The 23,508-nt window shown below is 45.5% G+C and overlaps 3 protein-coding genes across 4 annotated transcripts; 1 reads left to right on the top strand and 2 right to left on the bottom strand.

Moving 5' to 3' along the window:
* Window positions 1-386: 386 nt before the first annotated feature.
* Window positions 387-6,825, bottom strand: LOC135826144 (V-type proton ATPase subunit F-like). Its single transcript, XM_065338787.1, has 5 exons — window positions 6,684-6,825; window positions 6,533-6,614; window positions 6,365-6,447; window positions 3,997-4,119; window positions 387-813 (listed from the first exon to the last, which is right to left on the bottom strand). The coding sequence occupies exons 1-5, from the start codon at window positions 6,729-6,731 to the stop codon at window positions 784-786; spliced, it is 366 nt and encodes a 121-aa protein (XP_065194859.1). The 5' UTR covers window positions 6,732-6,825; the 3' UTR covers window positions 387-783.
* A 380-nt stretch (window positions 6,826-7,205) lies between these two features.
* On the top strand, window positions 7,206-12,642 carry LOC135826087 (uncharacterized). 2 transcript variants are annotated; one of them, XM_065338733.1, is made up of 6 exons: window positions 7,206-7,588; window positions 8,991-9,144; window positions 9,549-9,638; window positions 10,613-10,762; window positions 11,279-11,422; window positions 11,806-12,642. In XM_065338733.1, exons 1-6 carry the CDS (start codon window positions 7,338-7,340, stop codon window positions 12,052-12,054), a joined length of 1,038 nt encoding a protein of 345 aa, XP_065194805.1. In that variant the 5' UTR covers window positions 7,206-7,337; the 3' UTR covers window positions 12,055-12,642. The 2 variants fall into 2 exon arrangements, with proteins under 2 accessions (XP_065194805.1, XP_065194800.1); XM_065338728.1 differs by having other exon boundaries at window positions 7,208-7,588; window positions 11,276-11,422.
* LOC135826123 (probable RNA-binding protein 18) lies at window positions 12,408-19,796 on the bottom strand. The gene is made up of 6 exons (XM_065338768.1): window positions 19,429-19,796; window positions 16,783-16,892; window positions 16,566-16,689; window positions 16,029-16,130; window positions 14,515-14,555; window positions 12,408-13,291 (listed from the first exon to the last, which is right to left on the bottom strand). Exons 1-6 carry the CDS (start codon window positions 19,516-19,518, stop codon window positions 13,108-13,110), a joined length of 651 nt encoding a protein of 216 aa, XP_065194840.1. The 5' UTR covers window positions 19,519-19,796; the 3' UTR covers window positions 12,408-13,107.
* Between the last annotated feature and the right edge of the window lie 3,712 nt (window positions 19,797-23,508).

Genomic DNA, 23,508 nt, shown 5'->3' with positions numbered 1-23,508 from the left:
AAATGTAGAGAGATTCAAAACTCTGAAATACCATCAAGCAGCACACTGTATTGCGGTACGTTGGCAAGTGAAGTACGACCTCTATTTCCCCACAGTGCTGTGCAAGCAGGGTTTGCTTGCTCCATGAAGATCTGTCAACATGCCTGTGATGCATGCCCATCCTGTTCGCTGATGCAGACAGAATAGTTTTTTTCCATGGAAATAGAAAATTAGTCTCTATGCGCCGGCATATACACAGGGGTTGCAACGTCGTACGTTTTCAGTGGACAGCGGACAGGAGGTGGGATTTCATTTACCACTGCTATACTACAATCACACAGTCACACACACACACCACACGCGAGCGGACACACACACACACACGCACACACATGGGTAGGAGCAAGAAGAGGTGTGTGAATCGGTATCAAAACAGTCTCAGCGAGAGCATGGGCGACCAATCGGCCGGACAAGCAGATCTTCAGAGAATGGGACGTTCAATTGCTGTTGATAATATTGGGGAAGGGGCAGAGATTTGTTTTCTGTTCTGTAACAGTCACTTCGCCAGAAACGATTTGAGGTCATGAAGTAGCATTATGATAAGAAACGATAATGTACATTGTTGGCACAGCCGACAGCAGCACATAATCCACATACACTTACAAGTATCAACAGACAGAGCTAAAACCAAAAGCAAAGCAAGAAACAGCTTTTGCAATAAATGAACGCACAGGGCCCACAGTTTTTAAGATTTCTACTTCTCTGATAGCACAGGTGTACCTAAAGTCCTTCTTCCGTCGCTTCTTAGCGGAAGTCCTCTGCACTAAACATACCCTGCAAAGGCACATGCACACACCCAAACCAAACACACACGACAGAAAACACTGTCTTACCCAAAGTACACTGACAACCACAACTCGGCACAATAGAGATTGCTAATCACACAAAACCAGATGGGCATTACATGTATAAGCAAGAGTACTGTAATTTCACAAGTTTTCGGTGTACTGTACTTTTATTTTCGGTACTTTCGGTGCATCTGTTTCATACCTAAAATTTCAATACACCGAACAAACACTAACACACATAGGCCAATAGGGAACTGCTTCTCTGTACCTAAAATTTCTGTTCACCTAACCTGGCCTTTTGCCCTCATACTGAAAATATTGAGCACCGAAAATATCAGAAATTAGAGTATATAAGCCCCCAAGAGTGTGCAACTCCTGATACCCTTTCTATGGGGTTTGCCGACGGCGAAAACTCACATCACGTGATGCAGTGTCGCAGTTGTACGTTTCCAGCCCGTTTTTAGCGTGCAGCGGAGTTACAAAAAAAGCACTCTCTGACAGGAACTCACTGCGCGTATGCAAATCTCCAGCATGATTATCATGATCATGGCAGATATTCGGGTTGCGCGCACGCTATCCTTCGCTAGTACGTACTACAAAACGTACCCGAGACACGTGATGCGAGTTTCCACTGTCGGAGACAAATATGCAGAGTTGCACACTCTTGGTACAAGTAACACATACTGGATCAGGCAACCAGGAGACACTAATCTCAATATAGCCAGTCATAAAACAATGTGCGCGCTCATATTACAAACACAGCAACGGTAGTTGAGCTCCAGAACTCTTTTCTTTGTCACACTTATCGATGGAATCCTTGAATGACTGCAATTTGACAATGAAAGTACGGTATTTCGCTCGCGCCATTGTAAGCCGCATGGTTCGCACAGGGCCTTAAAAGTGCTTGAATTTTGAAAAATCCTTTAAGGCCCTTGAATAGTTCTTGAATTTTGGATCAAAATTGACACCTCAGACCATGGTCACACGTGTCTTTGGCGGGACTTCCACCTCCGCCGTAGCTGTGTATGACCGCGGCCTTAGCCTTCTAAAAACGGTTACTTTTTTTCCGTTGACGTCGTGCTTGTCGAACATTGAAAACAGCTTTTGGTCGACTCGGGCTTCCATCAATCACTTTTGTTTTGTTTCCTGTGACACCAAGAAAATGGGCAAGTGCTCGTTTCAAGCGAAGTGGCTCGAGGAGCAGAAGTACCAGTCATGGCTGGCTGGCGATTCGGATAAACACCGTGCTCGGTCTAAGCTGTGCAGAACGACTTTCTCAGTCGCCGCCATGGGCGAAGCTGCCCTTAGCAGCCATGCTGACGGGAAAAAACATCGTGAGATGCGTCCCTGCGCCAGCTCATCAGTTGGCATGAGATCGTTCCTGCCCCAGCAGCCGTCATCGCCGTCGTCTACTGCAGCTGCTGCAGCATCAGCTGCTCCAAGTTCAACCTTGGTGCAATTCGTCAGCACTAGGGAGACGCTGAAAGCCGAGGTCCTCTGGGCTCTGACTGTCATTGCCAAAAACTTCTCGCTCCGAAGTTCGCAAGGAATGAGGGCCTTGTTTGCAGAGATGTTTCCGGACTCGGCCACCGCAAAGAAGTTTCGCTGCGGTGAGCGGAAGGCCAATTACATTGCCACGTACGGCATCGCTCTGTACCTGCAGACTCTTCCCATGTCAAAGGTGAGTTTCTTTGTCGGCAGAGCTACGAGCAGTACTTGAGAGACGAGGCGGAGAAGGCAGTAGCCTCTGAGAGCCGCAAGCGGAAGGCTGATACGACTGTGGAGCTTGAGGCCAAGAAGAAACGCCTCACCCACACCATTGCCACCTTGCAGAAGAGTGCTGATCAGTATGCTGATGATGCGGAGCGAAGCGGTGACCCGGCCTTGATCACTCAGTCAAACAGCCACCGGCGAGCGGCCAAGGAGAAGTTAACGGAGCTGCAGGCTATTGATTCACAATTGAAAGACCTGCAGTGATGTGTGTGCGTGTGTGTATGTAGTTGTGTGTAGTTGTGTGTGTGTGTGTGTGTGTGTGTGTGTGTGTGTGTGTGTGTGTGTGTGTGTGTTTGTTTGTTCAATTCTTATTGAACTCTTCAGATCATAATGGCCACTGGTTGGCCATGTATTATAATTCCTGATATCTAAATGAAGAATATATGGTGAGGTCAGACTAACGTATGGTAATGATCGTGTTGTGTGTGTGTGTGTGGGGGGGGGGGGGGGGGGGGGGGGGATGAGTGAAAAATGATGGGAAAATGGGCCTTGACATTTTTCTCTGTGTTTTCGTCCGAACCATGAAGCCGGTGGTAATGTGGACGTGTGAACTTTACTTCTACAGCTGTAGTATAAGCCGCACTTTGAACACTCAAAATTCACCCCCCCCCCCCTCCAAAAATGGGGAGGGGTTCGGCTTATACTCTGATGATCAAAGTAACGGTGATAAATAGGACAGATGTCTGTATTTCATGGCAAGGGGGGGGGGGGGGGGGGGTGCGGCTTACACTCTTGGAAAATACTGTAATATGCGGTGACCAAAAATTACTGGAATAGTGTGAGTACGGTTTAATACATTTACAAACGCACCTGACATTACACCTTGCTGCGATCTTTTCTGACTGGCACATCTTCTTCTCGACTGTACATCTATCTAATACCAGTGTGGAATTTTAGAATCATGTGCTTTTGTGTACGTGTACCGTATTTTTCGGAGTATAGTGCGCACCCCCAATGAAGATTGAAGTGCGCACCCCCAATCTTCATTGGGGGTGCGCACTTCAATCTTCATTGAAGTACATGCATTTCATATTCGGAGCATAGTGCGCACCTGCGATTTAGGGCACAAAATAGCACATCTAAAGTGCGCACTATACTCCGAAAAATACGGTAATCTCTTTTCACTCCGTGTGTTCATGTTGTTGTTTCACCATTCCCTTCAGTCATAATATTCTATTGTTAAGTGTGACAAGAAATCATTCTGCAACTCAACCTCTGTTCCTGTGTTTGTCATGTGAGTATGCACATTATGTTATTCATTGCTACATACTGGATCAACCGGTTTTTTTTCCTTACGACAGAATATATCCTTCAATACGCATACACACACACACACACACGTGCGCATACGAGACCAAGGACAAACAAACGGGCAGTGCTCTGCTGTCGCACTGACCTTTGCTCTTCGCAGAATAGAATCCTTGCTAGGGTCATACGGATGCTCCTTGGATGGAATCTCAAGCACTGATGGTATCGTCTGATCATATCCATCTAGAACATGGCGGATCTCCTGGCCAATCTATGTGTGACATAATCATAAATAAACATACGGAGAGAGAGAGAGAGAGCCAGCCAGCCAGCCAAACAACATAAGACTCCATGCAGTTCCTTTTCATCAGTAGAGAAAGAATGCCTCCGGTTCCCTAGCAGAATCCATTCTACATGTACTGCCAAGAGTACATAACCAAGAGTACATAACCGGGGGCTATGTACTCTTGGTAGTACTAGTATAGTACAAAGAGATAGTAATCCGTACATTTCCAGTATGACAGCAAATCGAGGGCACACTAGCGCAAGCTCTCTTCTTACATATAGCATGCTACGTGACTGATGGAAAGTGATGTAACAAAGAAGAGGAATCAACATGTCCTGCATTGGTGTACGGCAACCTTTGCTCCAAGGACACCGTACACTGCACATAAGTTGTGCCGCACCAACTATCAGTCTTCAACTCTTAGCAACGAATGCGACACCTCAATGATGGCGGTGAGGGGACTAGACCAATAGCAAAAGCACCAGTGCCGAAACCCAAAGTCCTGCTGGGAAGCGGAGGGGAGTTGTTCCACCAAGCTGCAAACCAAAGTCAATTTTGATTTCTCAGCCTAGCACGAGGGGGCACGTGGACGTGAAAAATGTGATGACGATGTACCACTAACAGTGACATCAGCTATATGCCGGTATGACTGATATAGCTCGTCAGTCTGGTACATCACATTTGCGCAACACATGCTATGATGTGGTTGAACGTACCACTGATGCCCAAGGCCGAGGGATTTTCATGTACACTATTGAGTGTGAATAACGGAGGAGCCCATGATGCTTCATTCGCCAGTTATTCCTAATCGTCGCACATACAGTGCGCCATATTTCGGTGTTGATGTCACTGAGACAAGGCCAGAGATCAATATACTGCAAAAGCAGAAATTTTCGGTGGTGTTTTATTTTCGGTAACTTCGGTGCCGACAATTTTTAGTTTTTTACCCAAAATAAAACGCACCGAAAATTTCGGTACAACCGGTACTGTATACATGTAGTACTAGTACACTTACCTGGAAAACAGGTTTTACCGAAAATTTACCTCCACCGAACCGCCGATTTTGGAGAATACCGAAAATATTACACCACCGAAAATTTCTGCTTTTACAGTATGCACTTTGAATGTAAGTGGCCGATTTCAGAGCCCGTTGGATTGGGAATGCTTCACTGTCGTGCTCTTGGACCTAGACTGTTCAACTCAGAACCTCCAGGACAAGTTACAAGATCCTTACGTTGGAGGATGTTATGACATGTGAGCCCAAGTGCATCACCTACTTTGTGTACACTTAGATGTCTTTGAAACTGTAGGAATAGACTGGTCTTGCCTCTTGGTCTAAAGATGCTGCAATACACCATACGAAGAGTACATACCCCCAAGAGTAATTCTGTATATGGGGCCTGGCGTGGCGCGCTGCCCGCATTACATAGCCACGAACTGTGGGTCATTGCGTCAATGTTGATCTGCTACGGTTTCCTGATTCCGAATCCGCTTTCCCTGGAGACTGGATGGTTTTGTACATGATGCGTCACGCACCGGCATTGCCTTTGAACTACCGTATCGCACGTGAAATCATTGAGGCTAAACCGTAGGAAAGCTCAAATCCAGGGAGCTGGATCATCATTTCACTACATAATGCAGGCAGCGCGCCGCTCAGGGCACCCATAGCTCAGAGGTCAGAGGTCAGAGTTGCACACTCTTGGGGTGATGTACTCTTCACCATACAGTATAACCAACAGAACTGGCTCCGAAGTCGGACGTTTTTACCCAATAATGTATGGAGCTCTGGCCTTGGATCAGTGACGTCATTGCTGGGATCCAATGCTGTGTATGCAAATTCGGGGATACCGGTATCTGACAATGACTGAGGCATTGCAGCATGCTGGGATCAAGGCCATTCGACTCCGTGCTCTGAACTCTACAGTTCCTGGCTTTCATTTCTGTGTGTGCTGCATATGTCAATGTGGCACTAGTCAAACACTCAAGAAAGCAATGCACAGTACATATATAATCTACTCAGGCTGAACTACTAATACCCAATATCCTTTCATGACGGTTAGCGTTCATGTACACCGTATATTGTGTAGCAAGACAGTGTGATTTCTGAACCACTAGAATAATAGTCGAGATACAGCTCTATTCCAACGAGTAAAGGAACACTAAAATACTAGTAAATACCCAATGGCAGTTACAAACTCTAATGCGCATCACACAGAGAGTTATTACGTACATGTTGATTGATCAGAATGATAGCCACATCATCTCTCGTCGTGAACTGACGGAAAGCATCTTCGATTTCACTTACTGGAGTATCTATAGTTCAGTACCAACACCAGAGAGGACAGTGATCACTCCGAGCCACAAACTAATCCATCGAAGTCAATGAATCTTGACAAACCTTTCTTGACAACGAAAAAGTTGGGTTGACGTTTTGAATTTATTTCTCCAATTCCACCCAAGAGAAATCCTGTGCACGTATCCTACACGAAAAGAACGCCAAGAGTTACTTCTACAGCAGGTAGTGTACCAGTGCTCGAAGCTGACGTTACCTCGTCGCCGATAACGGCAAGAAGACGACCTGCTCTTGTCTGCGCCATGTTCACAACTCGAGAAATCCCTGCTTGATTGGACTATTTGGAGCTTCTGAGCTGGGCTGATCTGCTGAGTGAACATGAAGATGACAAAGCCCTTCGACGTGCAAGGAAAAACCCGTGACGCGTGACCGCGTACCGGCGGCGATGTCTTGTTGCTACACACTACCAAGTAATTTTCCAGCACTTTTTGCGAATTGGGGAACACTGCGCGGTCTGCCGTGGGGTCTTTGCAGAGAACCAGAGATTTCTCCAGAATTCATCGTAAAGACCAACATAAGTCGTTACTTTACAGTAAAAAAAAAGTAGGATTATACCAGCGCATGCAGCGAATCGATTCGCGAAGCAGGGATGAGGTGCACCGGTGACGTCATGACGACTTAGTGCCGAGTCGTCTACGTCACGCATCTTTGATTCCATAATCCACACATACATCTTGAGTAGGCTGTTCACCATGCATGGAATTCACTGATCTGAGTCTGATCTGCTGAACCCCATATTCCCTCAAATAATTATTTTGTGATCGCGACTTGAGTCAGTATTCAGGGAGCTTATGGTTGATAGCTTCTCATCTGGTGGTTGGGAAAGCAGTTTTGTTTTCTTCATCGTGAAATGATCACGGAAGATGCCCATCGTGGAAGGAATTCTCATCGTCACAACCAAGCTCCGTTGTTGACCAGTCGAGCTGGTCGAATTTTGTTGACATGGTTGTGCACAATTGTAACCACCTTGGGCGCCTATCATGTCCCCAATCACCTTCGAATGTCAGAGAAGGGCAAGGACTTTGCCTTCTTTGTATGGACAGCAAGCCTTCTTGGCTGCATATTGATGGTACTTGCTAACTGGATATCGCCTCGCAACAGGTTGGGAGAATATCAACTAACGTTGCTTTCTAATGTTCATTTGTCACTGCATTGGAATATGTTTTACTCATACATGGGTACATGCACATTTCATGAATAATTGTGATGTGTCTGCAGTTCATGCGCTGCCGGCCAGTACTATTTTTGATTGTGTAATTTTTGAAAAGCGAAGAAATAGTCGCTACCTGCGGTAAATTTCCAAAATTTACCTTGAACAACAATTGGCGGGCACCCAGTACTAGTACACAGGCCCACCCAACCGGGACATATGGATCATTTCCCCGCCGTTTGGATTTGCGGAGCGTACCGTAGTGTCTCGAAATAAACCAGCCTATAAATAGAAGCCTGTTGTTCAAAGACGCATCGTGGGCACATAAGCCTGATTTTACTGTTGGCATACAAAGAAATGCCTGATTTGAATAGTAATACAAGCCTGGTGAAAACACGCCTAGCACTGACATAGACTTGTACAGGCATAAGCCCGGCGTTTATTATAGTTTTTACGCGACACCACAGCATATACATGTACCGTAAAGTACCGTTGATCCGCCCCCTCTCTAATTCCCGCCCCCTGTCGATTTTCTACCTGCGAAGCGACTTCGGCGCATGCAACGAAATACGATGTTGAACCGACGCATGCACTGCTGTACACAATACGTGCCAATCCAGGATGAAAATATGCACGATCCAGCACATCGAGTCTGATCCTCTACGTTGTTGTACATCGTACTGCACTTGACAGCCTTGATCTAATTCCCGCCCCCTGCTGAAAATCCAGCTGGGAAGTGACATGGTGTGGGGGGCGGATCAACGGTACTTTACGGTATATCCACTGCATGTTCGACCATACGCACAGTGCACTGGTGATACCAGTTCTGCACAAAAGATCATGAACTTTGAAAGGTGCTACTCACACAATGTTCTGGAACGGGTTGTACCTGCCGAATATGGGGCAAACTGCCCAGCAAAAATGTGACGGCCAATGCGACACATTACATAGCCCGGAGCTGGGGAATCAGCTGGGGCATTGTGTCATTGATCTGCTACGGCTTCCAGCTTCCTAATACGATTTTCTCTGTTAGCTTTGTATGTGATGCGTCGCGCACTGGCGTTGCATTTGAACCTTGCGTATTATGCGCGAACGTGTTGCTCCTAAACCGTAGGAAAACTCGAACCCAGTCAGCTTAATCTTCATTTCAGTACGTAATGAAAGCAGCGCGCTGTGCAGGGCGTGCACCCATAGCTGGGAGATCAGAGTTGCACACGCTTGGGGTTGTTCACTCTCGGGGTTGTTCACTCTCGGGGTTGTGCACTCTTGGTATTGTTGATGCTTGTTTGTATTCCTGGTACATACTACATGTGTGCATGTTTTTTTGGGGTTTTTTTTGCTTTTCCTTTCTAGGGTAACCCGGGGTGAATTGGTCTCTCTAAGTCTGTCATCTCTCCATCTTGAGGTGGTAGTTAGTGCGGTTCTTAGAGCTATTCAAGCCTGGTCCGTGGTGTTCTTCTTGACCTCTGACAAATTCACAGCGTCTGGTTTCCCCGTGGCAAATGCGGTCAGTTGATGTCATGCTTTTTTCTAGCCATACTGGGCACATCCAGTTGTACTTTTAAAAGTTTTAATGTATTGGCTTGATGCATTGAAGCCTTTCAGATGAATATGACTGTACATAATACTACAATCATGTAGTTTCTTTGGGCAGTTGACCACACATATATACTAGAAATTTGAAGGGACATGCACATACCAACTCACCTGTACACTCTCCATCGCTACCCTGTGCGTGTGTGTGCGTGTGTGTGTGTTTATTACTAGTATGTTTATGTGTGTGCATGCTGGCTGCCCCTTCTGTCCATGTTTGAAGCATGCTTTCTCGGAATAGCAGTGCCGTTCTCATAAATCACCAAATCGGTCTTCTCACGAAGTTGTTTTGGTTATCACTGTCGTCTTTGTTGGCAGGTTGCATTTGGTCTAGTTCCTGTCATGATCAGCTGGTTTGGCTCTCTAGCGCGCTCATCGCACTATGTCCACAGCACTCTTTATAACCAGGTATGTACGCATAGTCATGTGACGAACTAATCTAATGGACACTGCAGCTATCAAGGAGCATTATTCGGAATATTCATTCTCAAGGCAGTGTTTACTAACCTGCCCCAAATCTTTGCTTTTGATACCGGTGTTGAGGTACATTTATGTGTGTCTGCTAGCCTGCTGGCTTGATGTGTGGTTGTCTGACACTAATCAAGCCCCAAGTTACACGTTTTTTTGACTTTTTCAAAGCGTGGTGAAAATCTCACGTTACGTGTACATTTTAGAGGTTTAGGCTATTATCGTTTGGTCGGATCCAGATCCAGATCCAAATCTCAGATCCATCGGATCCTTCAGAATCAACCGAACACTTTTTTGCGGACCTTGGCTGTTGCCATGTTGACGAAGTAAAAAATGGCGCTGACAGGTCACCCAAAAAAGGCAAAAGTCGTACTGATCGCGCGCGTCGTACGAAAAGTCAACGAAAGTCCACTAGACGTACAACAATGAGTACAAAAATGATTTTTACCCGCCATATACGCACAAAGGTCACATTTGGATCCGATGGACCCAGTAACCCTGCTCCCGGGGCAGGGTTGCTCGGATCAAAATCCGGATTCGACCAATCGATCATTGCAGATCCACTGGATCCGATGGATCTGGATCTGGATCCGACCAAACGATCACGGCCTAAGTTACGCGTGCGACGTGACGTGAAATATTGCCGTGGCAAGATTCGGGCTTAGTTCGAACAGCAGAACTTTTTCAACACACAAATATCAAACCTTCCAACAAACTCGATAAAACTACAGATACTCACACAAATCCGATCGGGATGACCAAACGAAACTTCTAAAAACCCAAACCATCACCAAACTACGTGTGGTACAGTCAACTCACGTAAAACACGTCAAATTGCACGCGGGTTTTTTTGAATTTTTGACGTAGAAGTTCACGGACGTAAGAATTTTGTACCTTTGTGTCGTTCACTACAGATTACAGCCGTTCTGTTGACGTGCAGTCTGCTGTATGCGGCGTCTGGTCAAGTTCGAACTGGTTTCTACATCAGTGACATGGGTATTGCGTGCCTCGCAGCCGGAGTGGCCGCGTCATCTAAGGTGTCCACGTCTTTGGCTGTGGAGAATGTATGTACCCAAACCACACGTGTTACACTTTAGGGCTGGTGTGCTGTTTGTTGAGACTGCCGAGATACAGGTACATGTACAGTAAAGCCTGTCAAGGCGACCACCTGTCCCAAAAAAACAACCAGACCGAGGGATGCTATTTCCAGTCAAATGACACTGAATATTTGGAGACCACCTGGTAACAGAGACCACGTTTTGAAGGTCCCTTGGGACCACGTTTTTGAAGGTCCCTTGAGCGGTCATCTTGGGCAGGCTTCACTGTATGTGCATACCAGGTACACTCAATCTGCAGACAGAACTGTTTCACCCTTTGTAGACTCGTCAGCGCAGCACAAAGAAAATGAGGCCAAACCTGATAGGCTCTATGTGGTGCTCCTATGTTGTTGCCGTTCCCGTCTTCCTGATACATGCACACTGCACAGTACATCAATTCAGCTGGTACTCTTGACTGCTATTTAATGACCAATGAGTTTATACATTGCATGTTTACTTCATTCCCTGTTGTCTTTCCAGCAGAGCTCAGTGACCCGAGTAGTCTTCTTGCGCTTGGTGGCAATTGTAGTCACGTTTCCCATTTTCATGCTGGTCTTGGGCCGTTCCACTGGAGTGCTCTTTTGGCTGAAGCACATGTGGAAATCTGCTGGCTACTTGGGAACTCTGGTAAGTACCAAGCAAGCAAGCACGATGGAACAACCACTTTGTGTGTTGAATAGTGACTGGTGACATCTTTGCTCAAAATCGGCCATTCGAACACACCCGTAGTGTTTCAGCAATGAAGTCAATGATAGCAAACATCCCACGCATGCTGTTTAATGAATCCCTTTCTGAATACTGTACAAAGGTGAGAAACTTTCGCTATCTGTTTCGCAACCATTACACATCCACGAAATTAAATCACCGCAAACTGCTCTGTGTATTGTTGTGAACAATACAGAAATCAACTGAAGAGATAGAATCGCGAAAGCTTCCCATCGTGAACCAGTCCCAATTCTTGAAATTAAAAAAAATGTGTGTGTGTATGTGTGTGTGTGTGGTGTGTCCAGGCGATAGCATTGCCTTTGTCAGACTACTTCCAGGTGCAACTGCAATTGATCACGTTCACACCAGTTGCATCTGCCGTGACAGACGCCATTGCCTGGATTATTTCGTTCGTCCTGTTGACGTTCCGCGATCGCATCGAGCTGCTCAACTCTGCATTGATTGGCGCCATCCTTGTTGTGCCGACCACGGTATTTCACTGGTACGCTGTCCTAAGTGATGCTCCACCATCAGACTCTGCAGCCGTCAGCTAGCTTGCTCAGAAAAGAGACTGCACACTGGATGATGATGATTTACTTGCAGAGTATTGACATCACTGTTGTTGCTCCCATGCACCACCACTTGTGAAGACTGCGCACTGCCGACACAAGCCCTACAGACAAATGCTCGCATATCAACGACTCCTGGAAACAGACATGCACTCGCCATAGTGCATTGACAGCTGCCATGTCATCAAGTTGGCACGTTTCTTTCGCCAACATCCAGGCAGCGGAGTGCCCATGGATGGCAAGCAACTGGTCATATTTTACAACTTCTATTCTCGCCTGATGACAATAGTACTCCAAGATTGGTCACACACAAACAAAACAGTCAAGCACATCGAGGCTAACGTCCAATATATAATTATTTCATTATTCCTTTTTAGACAAGAACAAAATTCAGAGCAAATACTGCAGCTAACAAATTTGCTTTTCCTTCTTCCATATCAGATTGAAGTGCGCTATTTATGCCTGCTTCATTGGTACAAATGAGGACCTATGTTGGTCCTTACCATATCATCTACTCACTGTCTGTGTTTCATCCGTATTATTTAGCCACTAATTACAGTATTTCACCATGAACCGATCACATTCACAGTCTTTGTGTGACAGAGATTTTGTGGAAACATTTTCCCACAGGTAATTACTTATATAATCCGATGCCAAGACAGCAGTGCAGGTAAAGAATGACGTGATGATGATGATAATGCTAGCAGATAGTGCTGAGTTCAAAATATAAAGAAAGACTCAACATGCATAGGTAGACCAGCTCCTATGAAGGTGATAGCTACAGCAGCAATGGCGGCGGCAGCTAAATGACTGCGGCAAGTAGCCGCAGCCATCTAAACAAGATATAGAATAGGTGTTGTGTATTTTTTGAAGCATTATGCCGTTTACAGTAACGTCAGGTACACGTGTTTCTCAAATAGGTGAAAGCGTGCATGATTGTGCACCTAACCATGCACACACACACACACACACCTGATCACACACACACACACGCAAATACACACACACACAAACACACGTGCACACACACACACACACCTAGTACCGGCGTCGGAAGCCATCTCCACGTCCACCCCGATAGCCGCCTCGGCCCCCGCGTCCACCTGGACGATCGCGATCATAGGGCTTAGGGCGAGGGCGATTAGGCACACCAATTACAGCTTCCTGGCCGTGTTGCATCAGTAGTAACTTGGCCTCAATTGCATTGATCTTAGCTGAAGTGCTGCAAAATACAAAGTAGATGGCAAGAAAAAAACCCATAAAGTACCCGAAATAGGAATGTGTGACATGGTAACACATTGGCGCACCAAGAGCATGTCCGTGTAGGTCAAAACATACATACCGCTAACAGTTTATCCGCTATGGAAAATAGCAAGAGTACATAGCCCCCCAAGCAACTCGACTATGGGTGCTGTCCCGGCAGAATTTCAAGTTGAGGTCATTTTTATGATGCAATGCGCACTGCACACGGATTATCAGACGAATCTGGAACCTCTGGTGGACCAAATGGCAAAGCCTATCTGATCCTGTACAAATTATTGCAAAGAAAAACGTGTGATGCGTTGACACCCATACACATGTTGTAAATCACTGATGCAAGGAGCATTGCATCATAAATTAATAATGATGTCAACTTGAAATTCTGTCGGGACAGCAGGGTATGTGGGAGTTGCACACTCTGGGGGGGGGGGGGGTTATGTATTCTTGAAAATACTGTAAAAGCCATATATATATAACGAAGTGCTAACTCTAACGAGTTAACGAGGAGAAATCTGTTGTTAAAATAGAAATTGTTATACAGAAATCGATACATATACTGTCCTATTGAGCGTTGAGAATGAGCGAGAATCGTTACCTTGGTACTCGTAAACTACTTAGTCAATTTGGGGAAATCGTTATATGCGCCTCGTTAGAATAATGGCTTTTACAGTAGTATTCCTGACTGCAACCATAAGCGTATATCCACTCATTCTTTTGGAAGTGCATTTGGTCGACTGAACCGAATTTCTTCAGCACAATAGAATAAATTTATAGTAAAGAAAAAAAAGGACCAAGAAACTACAAGTTATGCTATAATGTCCATTAACACCACCAGTTACTAAACAATCAGCTCATGCGATAACACTGCACGACACTGACTGACGGTACTGACGTTCTACAACTAACTGGCTAACAGCTCTTTTCTTTACTATAAATTTATCCTTGGCTCTCCATGCGAGTCCACAATAGAATAGAATTTTAAAAAGCCACGAAGTTTTTTTTGTTTCCGGAGGAGGTGCACACAGTGCATGCTCATTGCTTGCACATCTCTACAAACACACAATGACACATGGAGTGCGTGACCAGTCACGTTCTGTGGAACAAGACAGGCACATATAATGCATGTTTTAAACTAGCAACATAAAAAACTGGGTTTTTTTCTAAATAAAAACCAATCCAACTCACTCCAGCTTCTTGGGTTTCGATGCAGTATCCGAGTCACCAGTCTAAACACAAAACGAGACCAGAATGTACTCGGGGCATCAGCAACATCAGAAGGAACAAAGGCAGTAACAGTGGCTACAGACTCAGTACGACTCCATCCCCAAAAATTAGTTGAAGGAAAAGAGTTTCCCTTAACTAAAACTGCCCACAGTGGTGATGAGGGGGTCAGACTCTCAGAAGTGACACTGTCATCGCACTCAGGGTATAACATTACATTTTTAAGACACGCAGAAGGCACAAAGTGGACAGAATGAACAACAGTGGGTCGTGACTATAATTCAGCAGGACCAGTATGTGCATGGCAAACAGCAACACATCGTCGTTGATTTACCCAGGACCCTAAAAGAATGACAGATATTATCGCACTTTGTTGGAGGCGTGAACCACCGACGGTGCCATGTGCCGTATGGCTTTCCTCATAGCACAATGCAGTAGGTTTAATATGTGCGAACAAGTTGAGAAGAAGTAGCGACGACCCGGCCATTATGGAATCCAATACACCACACCACCACATTGCGCTCTTGGCCGATCCAAACTCTGCACTCACATCACCATCACCACAGCGAGGACAATTCCAGTAGATAGATTGATATTGACAATGACCCTCCAGACAGCTGTTTCGCTCCTCCTGAGCTATCAGTGGAGGCATATGATGTTGAATGAAAGAATAATAAAATTTAGCAGCATCGGACGCAGCACAGCCCTGACTGGAGTGAATGCCCCATGGGCCTCTCGGTGTGTCAAGTGGCTGTTTTGCGGCGGAAGATGCCGACTGAAGGCGCAGGCAACATCAGTGTACGTGTTCAACGGGTATGGCGGAGTGCTGTGATTGTGTGCGACGGGCTGGCAGGACAGTGATTGCCTCAGGGTCTGCTGCGTCGGCCAGTTCGCTTCGTCGTTTGTTCCCCGTCACGTCACTATGGGACAAGTACAGCCAGCCGCAGTATCTTTGTTTTTGTGGCACATGCAATAACTAACTTTTCTGGTGTTAGACTGACTGCTGTTTTTTGCGCCCCCCCCCCCCCCCCCCTTCACACGTGCTACATGTTCCTGTCCCAGCCATGAGCGCGTGTCGTTATCACCTGACCTTGTTATCACTTTTGTCACTTAGGGTATGCCACGTTTCTAGGCAGAATGAGCGCAATTGCGCCAATTTAGCCCTATAAAGATCAGTCTATCTTTATTATTCTTTCATTCAACATCATATGCCTCCACTGATGAGCTCAGGAGGAGCGAAACAGCTGTCTGGAGGGTCAATGTCAATATCAATCTATATACCGGAATTGTCCTCGCTGTGGTGATGGTGATGTGAGTTGCAGAGTTTGGATCGGCCAAGAGCGCAATGTGGTGGTGTGGTGTATTGGATTCCATATGTGCGAACAAAGTAAAAAAAAGTAGAAGTAAATTATCGTGTCCGTTCCCAAAAGGAACTCACGGCAGCCGCTAACACCCGGCAAACCATATGCAAGTAGTACCTGTTTTAAGAGCGACTGTGTCCGTCCGGTTGACCAGGAAACACGAACAGTACGATTCAGAAGCATGCGCCCTTCTAAACCTCTCTTGGCGCCTTCAGCATCCTGGAGAGAAGCAGCAGGAAGGTGAGAGAATCCCTATGAGTAGGTGAACCGTGAAAACCGCACAACGGCACACAATTACACAACACAACTAACCTAACCTACTACCCAAATACAAATGCCCCACAGATGAACAGTACACGGATACCAAAATGCATGAGCGTGGACACCAAAGCATCATCAAGCTAGTACTACCACTAGTAACTAGGCAGCATCAGTAGCACTTTCAGGAAAGCTAACTGCTGAATAGACTACGGTTCGCGAGTTGGAGATGTGTTCAAGCCAGGTGTCAGGCTGCTGAACACGACAGTACTCCTTGTCGGCTTCGTGCCTGGTCGTTACACTTTCCGACAGCTCATAAGTCATAACCTGGTTCAATTGATAGGCTGTTGCGCAGGCTCAACATGCGAGTTATAAACTAAACTACTTCACACACACCTTTCTGGTATCATACTCCACAAAACAGTATCCACTGGCCTGGGGGTTGCTTAGCGACTTGCTATACGGATAGTAGAAGTACTTGATCTTGCCGAAGCGCTGCAGAATCTTGATTATTTGATACCTAGCGAACATAGAGAGAGAGAAAGCAAACGGTTCGCCACCGGCAGAGTACACGTAGATCATAAGTGTACTTCGAAGTAACCAAATGACGTACTCGGTGATGCGATAGTCCAGGTTTCCAACCCACAGCTTATGCTGCAGGTTCTCATCATTGCCATGTTCCAGGTATTCAACTGATTTATCATCACTGCTGCCACTGCTTTCCTGCAAACAAAAACAAAACACAGACATATATATACACACACACACACGCAAGCATACACCCACGCACGCACGCACACACGCATACAAACACACAGTGACAAGTGTGGTCAACACAGAACAAACACAATCGTGCCCAATCCATGTACAGTTGTGGACATTGAAATGCAGCTGTCATGGAGGTGCCGGCCTAGGCGTGTATGCATGCCCACAAATTCTAGTCATGTTTTAGGAAATATACTGTACCCCCTTTTTCCGTGTGTACGGATCTATTCAGCCAAAAATGGAAGATCTCTGCACAGGATGTGTGTACAGCTAGTAAACATTCGCCATTTAGGTGTTTTTGTTGTATCAACTGTCTACACAGTTGTATGTACACATCTAGGGCAAGGACCCGGTCATTCCACTAGACTTCTTCATTGCCGCATGCCATGGGACGTAGCTCGTGCTCATCTTCGTTGCGCTTTCCTTCCCCTCATTGGACCTTTCCTAATATAACCTGAGCCTTCCAAGTTGGAAGGTGTACCTCGTAGATGTGTTGCAGCTAGACGTCAGGCTGTTGAATGTCTCAGTACTCCATGTCAGTTTTGTGCCTTTGTCGCACTCACCGCCTGTATATGATCTGGTTACTTTGGTGGACAGTTGGCATAACTCGTAACATATTATCCATGATTTGTTTATCCATGATTACCGGTTTATTGGCTCACCATCCGAGTTCAAAAAGAAAGAAAGAAGGTAACGCTAGCCGGATTCACATCCTCATTATTCACATCCACATCCACATTATTCACATCCTCATTATTCACATCCTCATTACTCACATCCACATCCACATAAAATATTCACATCCTCATTACTCACATCCACATAAAATATTCACATCCTCATTATTCACATCCACAACTACACGTCTACAGGTGTGCTGGGTGAAACCCAAACCAAGAAGTGGTGCGAATGCTGCTGGGCGCATACATGTACAAAAACAGTGATCTAATCAGAACTCGTCCAGGGTGCAACCTTTGTACTTAGGGTCGGAATTCAAACAATCTAACTGTACAGTCCATTCATCGGAAACTGGCCTGCTGGCTTTTGAAAGTCGGATTTGCGCCGAATTGAGGATCAAAAACCCACTTTAAATCTCAAAAATCTGGGTTTGGGATCTGCTTCTCCGTACATTTTGCCATGGCATACCTGTCCTAATTTTGTAAAATTTGGCTGAATTTCTATTTCCCTGTTCTTGGACTTTTCTGGCCTCAAATGTGGCAAGGAGTAATTGCACGGGTCACAGAATGCAGGATGTACTGTTGTTTTCACGATATCTACAACTATGTGAGAGAGACACCAAAAAGTTAGGGTGCCAGTTTCCAATGAATGGACTGTAGAGAGGTTCTGCAAAACGAAAATGCGCACGAATGTTCGCGACGGGCCTTGCGAAAGTTTGTGCAAATTTTCGCACGAAATTTGTGTTCTACACATTTTCGTAGTTTGCACGCACCCACGTGCATGTGGTGAACCCATTGACCACTTTCGAGCCTACGGAACTTCTTACGAAAGTTCACTTCACGTTTCGTGCCAGTTTCGCGCCGTAAGTTGCGAAAGTTTGTGCGAAGTTTCTCACTTCATGACGTAGAGCGAAAGTTTGTATGCATTTTCGTTTTGCAGAACCTCTCTTGTACCAAAGTTCTATGTCCACTGGCAATATTTGGCCACGGTCCTCCCAGGAAAGGGAGACAGCATTATACAGAGAAGAGATTGAGAAGAACAGTAGTAATGGACACAACTGCTGTGCTCTTAACCCTTTAGGGGTCATAGTACGGATTAATCCGTCTGTCACACATGCAGTGCTTTGATCACCAATTTTCGCCAATTCTTTGAAACTGGAGCAGATAAACGTAAACATTGCTCAATTGGCTTTCGTTGGACGCTTCTTATTCCCGTAATCCTGTTACATAGTACGTCATGACGTAGCCAGGATCCTCACTGCTCTAGTGTGGGTGCGTGCGCTAGCACGTATGTGTGTATGCACGCGCGGCACTAAACACGTGATTATGTGAGCAACCAAGAGTTGTAGGTGACGTAGCAGAAACGCAGAGTGCCGGGGCATTGACGGGGGCAGCCAAACCTGACGTACTACGTGACTGATCGCCAGCTCAGCTAGCTGCATGTAGCTACATGATGTACATGTAAGGAAACATGATCATTGGTAAGATGACCTACAGTTGTAGGTAAAACGGATCAGCACGAGGGCCCTAAACTGGCAGCTCCCTCGTTCTTCGTTTCAAAGACCTACACGTGTGAGCGCATGTGTGCACAAAACAATGCATATCCAAATCCCTGGCCAAAGTTGTTACATGTACATGTACCGTCATCTGTTTAGGTACTAGTAGCTGGCGACTGACTATCAAAGGCAGGAACATTCGAATTCAGTTCATTTCTCGTACAAATTGGATGGATAAATTGCGCATAAAACAACAATGGAGGTCTGAGGCGAGACTAACGAACACAAGCCAAAAGCAGACAAAACAATAGTGCTACTTACAGGTATTTCCAGGGCTGTACTTTGATCGGAATGGCTACTCTCCGCTTTGCTGGCTACCGGCTCAGCCTTTTTGACCATTTGTGATGACATTGTAACTGGAAAATCGACTGACGAAATCAGAAATAGCTTACAGAGTGTACTTTTTTTCTTTGTTCCACTCCTCCAAGTGAGTCACAACTACTAGTACCATGCAACACTACATGTATCAGAATAGGGGTTCCAGGTAACACAGTGCTCCCTCTTATTTGAGTCTTCACTAGAGTCGAGAGGATAGGAAGCCTTCTAACCGGGTAGACCAACGAGCCAAAGCCCATGAAAAACTGATAACGAAGAAGATTTCAGACGACTATGACCAGATGACAGTATGAGTTCAGTATGTATCAATAGAGAGGTTCTGCACAACGAAAATTCGAACGAAGTTTCGCGACAGGCCTTGCGAAAATGTGTACGAATTTTCGCACGAACTTTGTGTTCTGCACATTTTCGTAGTTTGCACGCGCCAAGTGCACGTACGACATGACCCAATCTCACGAAACTTCCTACGAAAGTTCATTTCGCGTTCCCTGCAAGTTTCGCGTCCAAAGTTGCGAAAGTTCGTGCGAAGTTTCTCACTTCGTGACGTAGAGCGAAAGTTCGTACACATTTTCGTTTTGCAGAACCTCTCTACTATCACTATCATTATCACTGCTCTTGCATGCAGTCTTGGTATTTAGAAAAGCGATCCTGTCAGCTTTTCTATTATTGTGTTCACATGGCAGAAAAAACGACATCGCTATGCTACGTAAGTTTCTACGTAAGGTGCTCGGTATTTCACTTAGGCTACGTAAGTCTCTACGTAAGGTGCTCGGTATTAGATCTACCAACGCATGGTAGCCGTGTGCTGTGCACGTGCGCGGCAGACATTGCGTTCAGTGCATGCAGTCCGCGGATCCGTGTTCGGATGTGCATGCGCGAGGAACTTCCTTCTTTGGAACTGCTTCTTGCATGAGCTGTTTCGGATATTTCGTCTCATGGCCTGGCTTATTTCGTTTCGGCGCTGCTGAGACCTCCTTTCGCGGAATATTACTCAATGACAGGTGAGTTGACCAGTTGCCTTTGATTCATTTGCTTGAGTTCAACTTCTTGACGGTAAGGCTTATGTTAGATGTGTTGTCGAAATACTCATATTCATTGTACATTGGTACGTTACAAGTAAGGCACTGGTCAGTGGCATACTACCGTTGGCAGTTCCCGATCTGGAGGGAAAGGTTCAAGTACCAATTGACCGAGTTTGCAAAATAAATTCGCATATCAGAGGAAATCTCTATTGTGGAGAGGTTCAGTAACTTGTTTGTTTCATACGAAACAAGCCAATGGGTGCAGTCTCGTGAAAATCTCGTACTTGTATGATTGGATTTGTTTACTCAAGTTTGGGCTGTTTGATTTGTGAGTACCGCCGAGATTGCACTGCATGCCCCAAATAAAGTTTCGTGCCGCCAAAGCAAGAATTACGATGTGCAATCTTTTTGTAGTACCTGTAAGAATGTGGAGTACATGTATCGTACTTTCTCTGTTGCTGTTTCAGCTGCCGTCATGTTGCTAAAGAAAGGTTCAGTAGAGAGGTTCTGCAAAACGAAAATTCGAACGAAGTTTCGCGGCAGTCCTTGCGAAAGTGTGTGCGAATTTTTGCACGAACTTTGCGTTCTGCACATTTTCGTAGTTTGCGCGGGCCAAGTGCACTTACGCCATGACCCGATCTCACGAAATTTCCTACGACAGTTCATTTCGCGTTCCCTGCAAGTTTCGCGTCGAAAGGTGCGAAGTTTCGCACTTCATGATGTAGAGCGAAAGTTTGTACGCATTTTCGTTTTGCAGAATCTCTCTAGTGACTCAATTGTTTCATACGAGACGAGTCAATGAGTCGGTGTGGCTTAGAATCTTTCGCTGTAGAAGAAATCTATTCGTATGTCTATTGGAGATATAATTGTATTCTCTGTGTTATAAAATAGGTTAAGCTCACAGAATAAATACCATCGGTCCCTTTGTGTTCATCCTAAAAAGGTTCGACTGGATACCATTCATACTCACCAAAAGATGTGTAAGATTTTATTATTGTGGAGTGCCTTGTTTATCTCTCAGTATCTCCAACCATAGCCTTTCCCCTTTTCTTCTCAGGATCAGTGTAGTTGTTGGAACGAGGTTTTGGACTAAGCAATGTATTCGTTTACATTTTAATACATGTTTATTGTTCCTCCTTTGCTGTGTTGTTTTAGACAATCGTGGACTAACAGTTTGAAGTCATTGAACTACTTCCAAAAGTTGTATCGACATCAACAGGATTACGATTTCAGTTTCAATATGATGCTGGATGACCTTATCACCATTATAAACACAGAATCAACTGAAACATCTGCGACATGCACCTGGCACATGGCTACATTTCTCAAATAAATCTGATTGAGGGTGGAGAAATCTGAAATATCTGAAAGGCAAGACAATTTTATGATAGAGTCATGAAATTCTGCAACAGCAACATGCACAGAATGGCCTCCGTATAAAAAAGTATCACCACCACTGCTCACATGTTTCCCCGCAGAAGAACATGCATTATGCTAGTGCCATTTTCTGCAAGAAAAGGCTTGCACATCAATGCTTATAATATGGTATTGATATGATGTGAAGCCACAGTGAAGGCCATCATTTACATATTGATATAGCTATATATGGCATTCCATTGATTGGTGACAGAAAAAAAGAAAGAAATTATAGCAATAAAAACTGCTTTATGGCAGTTTTCTAAAAAAAGTTATTGTGTTCTAGTCCATGGACCCCGTCTAAAAAGTAAGAAATTAACGAAATGTGATAGCTGAAAATTAAAATTTCACACAAAACCTCACAATAATCACACACAGAATGAAAGGCTACATGCAGAAGACCTTTTCCCCTCGTGATCCTCTTTCCTATGCATGCATGTTGCCAATTGTTGGTGCAGTACAAGTTTAGTGTTGAAAGCAGCGTTTCAAGTGTTGTGATTATTGTGAGGTTTTGTGTGAAATTTTAATTTTCAGCTATCACATTTCGTTAATTTCTTACTTTTTAGACGGGGTCCATGGACTAGAACACAATAACTTTTTTTAGAAAACTGCCATAAAGCAGTTTTTATTGCTATAATCATCAGTGCAGGTGCACGCGCACGGCCGGTCGACCTACGTAGACTACGTAGCTAGCTCGATCGCAAGATTCAAAAAAAACTTTTTTACATGATCGAACTACTACTGTACATGTAGTTGGTATAGCAACAATATTAATGACTTTCATAACATCGCGTACATGTACCGTACGTACAATCATTGCATCAGGGAGTCGTAAAATTTTACGACTCCCTGCATTCCATACTACCAGTGTTCGTACTATACATGGTTTTCATGTACATGTACTCTTGATACTACCAAGAGTACATAATCATGATAATGCCAGCGGGATGCTGTGGCGGAGCGCAGGTCAGCAAGCAGTGCGGCGGCGCCGAATCCGGACGTTACAGATCAGGAGTTGCACTCGGCTACAACAACTTGTAGTAATACACCGGTCCAAGTCGCTGACCCTGACACCATCACCGACAGCCAGGCAACGCACCTATTGGCCACACTGGATGCCGGTGAAAGCCAACCCACTAGCACTCCCAACTTCGACACAGACGCAACAGCCACTGGGGGCCCAGCTGGATCTGCAGACGGTGCAGAGGTCCCCGACCTACCAGTCTTCCCATCACTGGACTGCACCGCATTCCGACTTGGAGAACTGACAGGGGAAGACTCTGTGACAGCCATCGTTGAGGCGTATGAGGTTGTCGTCCACTTCCGCCCCAACCTGTTCCCAGTTCCCCAGGGCACCGTCGGTCGCTCGTTCATCTCCCAGCTGAGTGCCTTCTTCCACAGCTTTGGCAGTGCCTCGGCCTCAGAAGATGTCGCACTCAAGGCAGCGATGGTCTTCCCACAGCTGATGTTACAGAACCCGCAGGGCAACCATACCAAGCCGTCTCCACAGGAACACCTAAGGAGACGTCTAGAACTTTGGCAAACAGCAAGCCTGCCGGAACTGCTC

This window comes from Sycon ciliatum, chromosome 1 (assembly GCF_964019385.1).
Source record: "Sycon ciliatum chromosome 1, ocSycCili1.1, whole genome shotgun sequence".
Lineage (NCBI taxonomy): Eukaryota > Metazoa > Porifera > Calcarea > Leucosolenida > Sycettidae > Sycon > Sycon ciliatum.
The sequence above is the reverse complement of the archived record's forward strand: the minus strand, read 5'-3'. Positions and strand labels throughout refer to the sequence as shown.

Coding starts and splice junctions, on each gene's coding strand:
- LOC135826087 (XM_065338728.1), top strand. CDS start 7,338: ATGATCACGGAAGATGCCCATCGTGGAAGGAATTCTCATCGTCACAAC. Junction 9,639..10,612: donor ACAGCACTCTTTATAACCAG/GTATGTACGCAT, acceptor CGTTCACTACAG/ATTACAGCCGTTCTGTTGAC. Junction 10,763..11,275: donor CGTCTTTGGCTGTGGAGAAT/GTATGTACCCAA, acceptor TTGTCTTTCCAG/CAGAGCTCAGTGACCCGAGT.
- LOC135826123 (XM_065338768.1), bottom strand. CDS start 19,518: ATGTCATCACAAATGGTCAAAAAGGCTGAGCCGGTAGCCAGCAAAGCG. Junction 16,690..16,782: donor CTGGACTATCGCATCACCGA/GTACGTCATTTG, acceptor TATGTTCGCTAG/GTATCAAATAATCAAGATTC. Junction 13,292..14,514: donor TCGAAACCCAAGAAGCTGGA/GTGAGTTGGATT, acceptor TGTATTTTGCAG/CACTTCAGCTAAGATCAATG.
- LOC135826144 (XM_065338787.1), bottom strand. CDS start 6,731: ATGGCGCAGACAAGAGCAGGTCGTCTTCTTGCCGTTATCGGCGACGAG. Junction 6,448..6,532: donor CTTTTTCGTTGTCAAGAAAG/GTTTGTCAAGAT, acceptor ACTGAACTATAG/ATACTCCAGTAAGTGAAATC. Junction 814..3,996: donor CTATTCTGCGAAGAGCAAAG/GTCAGTGCGACA, acceptor GTGCCTTTGCAG/GGTATGTTTAGTGCAGAGGA.